Genomic DNA, 3,756 nt, shown 5'->3' on the forward strand with positions numbered 1-3,756 from the left:
CGATAAGCTCATGGTAATTCTTATTGTTGCTTCTCCTAAAATAATGTAACTGATTTTTACCTTCTGTCTACTCTCAACATTTTCTCTTTATTTTGATTTTCACCATTTTGACTATTATGTAAGTAGATGTGATATCTTTGTCCTACCCGAGGTTCACTGAGCTTCGTTAATCTGTCTATGACAAATGTAGTCTAACAAGAGGCCTATGAAAAAGGAACCGGTTTGTGTCCTTTTTTGATGGTAAAATACCTTTATTTCTCAGACTCAGTGTTGTGTGGGATATGAAGACAGAAAACAAGCCCTGTGAGCCTGTAAGTCCACAGAGAGTGGAAGTATGGCAGAAGTGTGGTGGTGGGCAGGGAAGGCAGAGCCATCCCAATACATGTTCCTGGAACAAGACAGCAAGCACCTGCATTCCTTTCAGCCTATTTCCCGCCTACTCTAGGAGCTGGCTTTGCGGCCATGCTGACACCTGACTCTTCTTGTGGGTCTGGAGGGAAGAAGGGGTTGTGGAAATAAGTCTTGGTGAGTAGAGGCGTTACAGAGATATCTTACTTTTTTTAAATTTTTGAATGTTCATGACAAAGATTTTAAGCAAGGGAAGGATAGTTTCCTCCATGTTGGGGTGATGTGGGGTGGGAGATGTACTACCACAGACACAGGAGATTTGAAGTTATCGGCATGTCTAAGGTGCTTACCGTCCTCCATCCCAATGTGTCCATAAGCAGACTTCAGCTCTCAAAGGAAAGTGTTTTGAATGATTGTCACAGGAAGGCTGCCACAAGAGCCCAGCGGCTTTCTCTCTGGGGAGCTGTCTGAGTGGAAGCTTATCTTTTGTTCAGGGATGCCAGGAAGTCATCGCAGGGCAGGTGTTAGAAAACTGTCAAGACCTCTTGATGGAATGGCTGCCAGAGGGCCTGGGTCAGCCCAGGCTCTGTCCTACCTCTGTGGTACCTTCCGTTGGTCGCCTCCACCTCCTGGGACATTGTGTCTCTCTCATGTCTCAAAAGACGATGTCATACAACATGGTCCTCAAAGTAGTTTTAAACCACAGAATCATTTCCTCAAACGAAAGCTTGTACCTAAAGCAGTGTGTGGCTTGGCAAATTTTTAAAATGCTATTTTTGTTTTGCTTTGTATGTTTTCCTTTGTCTTTTTCAGTCAAGGCTCCAGGTCCTTTGTAAGTCTTACATGTGGGGATTTCTTTCCACTCCAAAGCTGTAGCTGTGTGACAAGACTGCTCTTCCTTGTAAAAGTGCCCAAGGTGATTCAGCGATTGTTTTGCTTCATGCTTTGCGTGCAACACGATGTGAGAGGCCATATGGGCCTTTGAGGGCCAGGTGATCTCAGAGTGTTCAGCCCATGCCAGAACAGAGTGTAGTGTTTTGTGTATTTGAGAGAGATGGGCATTATCCCAGAGCTGGAACACTCGCTTAGCTCCCAGGCAGTGCCCCATGAGTGTGGCAAGACCTGGAAGGATGGCAGAAATCTTGAGACTTTGGTGTAGGCTTGTGGAGATGTTTCACCTTTTCTTCCATAGGAGACAATGCCTTGGATCACACTGTAACACACGAGAGGGCCCGCGGAGTCCCTCTGCAGCCAGAGAGGGGTTAGGATTGAGCCAGTCCTCCTCTTTGTCCTGCCCTTCCTGCTATTCCAAGACCCCTCTCAGAAAAGGCCACTTGCGTGGTCTCCATGTGGCCGACCAGACCACGGCAGGCCGCTGTGGGCCCTCAACTTGGCCATTGTCATAGCGTCAATTCACCCCAGGTGGCAGCTCCCTCTCCTTCCTGAGGTCTCGGATCCTCTCTTTTTATAAGTGCTGTGGGCACTGGGGCTCCACTCTACTGTGAGGAACATGAAGGCATGCAACTGGGGCTGACACTTAGACTCGAGGACGAGCCTATTAACCACAGTGGGTGTTAGCTCTGAGGAGCCACCTGGTTTTAACTACTGCTCACACTGGGAACACAGTTGCCTATCACTGTGCCTCACTGTGGGCTCTCGTGTTGCAGATTCATCTTTCTGGAGGAGGACCATGTCTTGACTGACCATGGGCCTCGGTAAATTCTCAGAGGTTCTATTTCTCCCCAGCTCTGGTTGTTCTTTATTGTCTTCCCAGGGAGAAAGATTCCAGGCTAGAGGGTGGGAGAGTTCCTCACTGCTTGGGTCTCCAGGTCCCTGTCCTTCCCCAACACCCTTCTTTTCAGAACCAAGCCAGCCAACCTCAGTTTCACCTGAAATGAAGCCTTCTTCTCTGTCATGTTCTCCACACACAGTTGAATGGCACGGTCATAATAATCTTGTAAGCAGTTTTCACACTCCTGATGCTCTAGCATGGTCAGCTCCACCTCCTGTATTTTGTCTGAGTATGTGCACATTGGGGAGACGTGCCCCCAGCCAGCCACATTGCACTTCTGTCCTGTTCTCACCCAGTCCTAGCCTCTGGAGTGGTGGAGGGCTTCAGAGCTCTAGTCAACTTGATGTGCCCCTCTAGCTGATGGGAAGAGACAAGACAGCCCAGGTCATCCATTGACCCCAGGCCTGGACACCGCGATGGGCTGCACTGTCTTGCTTCCCCCACTGAGGCCCTGGGATTTGTCTGGTGACCAGTATGAGAAAAAAGGAAGGGAGAGGTCCCAGTGGGATGAGAAACAATCTGGACCCAGGAGAGCAAGAGCAGCTGGACGTTTCCTTACCTGCAGTAACATGATGCCATTGGAGAAGTTCTTGGGATTATAGTCTGGGTGGGGGATGGCTCTTGTCACCTCGCAGACCTGCTGGGTCTTCTCCTGTTCCAAGATGTTGTGCTCCGCTTCACTCGTGATCATGACTGAGCTGCACAGAGAGCAGACTGTGGGAGTGGGGGGTCGGGGGATACAGCCCAGGTGTTGTGAAAGGCAGGTGACAGCTGAGGTGGGTCAGGTCTGCAGTGGGGGAAATTGAGGACACAGGAGGGCTAAGGGCTGAGTGACTTTGTCCTCTCTGCTTCTCAAGGACAATGAGGGTAGGGCTTCTGGAAAGTCTCTCTTGCCCTCACACAGTATCCTGACATTGCTTGAGTTTGCATTTGGCCCAAATACATCTACTACCCCTGCTTGATTTGGCCAGTGTGGTCCTTGCCTTTTCAACTGTGCCACTTGTTCTACCTCCGACCCTCTGAGCCCAGCTTACCTGTCCTATTTCTAAGCTTTTCATCACGTGGTCACTCCCTCAGACTCCTACTCTGATGAGCTTTTGTGGGTTTGAATTACCAGAAGCCCGAGGATCCCACCTGAGTTGCAGCCACTGGGGAAATGACAAGGGTCCCAGTAGGTGTTCCTGGGGTAGACCGGCTGCTGCTCCTCATCTTCCACTGCAGTGAGCAGCCGTCAGAACAAAGTTTTCTTGCACAAGGATACCGCCGCACCTCTTCTTTCCCTTATCTAGGAACCGAATGTAGGCCATGTAGGGGTGGGAGTGGGGCTTGGTCTCATGTCCCCCGATGATCTCCTCTGAAGAAAAAGGCTATAAAGAAGAAGGAAATAGTATCCTTTGCAACAATATGGATGGAACTAGAGAACATTATGCTAAATGACATAAGTCAGTCAGAGAAAGACAAATATCATATGATCTCACTTATACGTGGATTCTAAGGAACAGAATGGATGGGAGAAGTGGACGCAGATAGTCTCAGAGACAGAGAGGAAGAAATGAGGGTTGTTAGTTGGGAGGGGGTGGGGATGAAGGAGAGGGGAAGGGATGAGACAATACAAA

General features: G+C 49.3%; 1 protein-coding gene across 1 annotated transcript in view; it reads right to left on the reverse strand.

Moving 5' to 3' along the window:
* Positions 1-1,470: 1,470 nt before the first annotated feature.
* The window catches only part of LOC109378533 (granzyme B-like), a gene marked incomplete at its 3' end in the record, with an annotated part of 9,553 nt that continues 7,267 nt past the window's right edge, over positions 1,471-3,756 (reverse strand). Inside the window, 4 exon segments of the mRNA XM_019634882.1 lie at positions 1,471-1,593; positions 2,238-2,434; positions 2,437-2,497; positions 2,700-2,838. Coding sequence (XP_019490427.1) covers positions 1,471-1,593; positions 2,238-2,434; positions 2,437-2,497; positions 2,700-2,838 — 520 coding nt within the window.

This window comes from Hipposideros armiger, unplaced genomic scaffold, assembly GCF_001890085.2.
Source record: "Hipposideros armiger isolate ML-2016 unplaced genomic scaffold, ASM189008v1 scaffold_2110, whole genome shotgun sequence".
Classification (NCBI taxonomy): domain Eukaryota; kingdom Metazoa; phylum Chordata; class Mammalia; order Chiroptera; family Hipposideridae; genus Hipposideros; species Hipposideros armiger.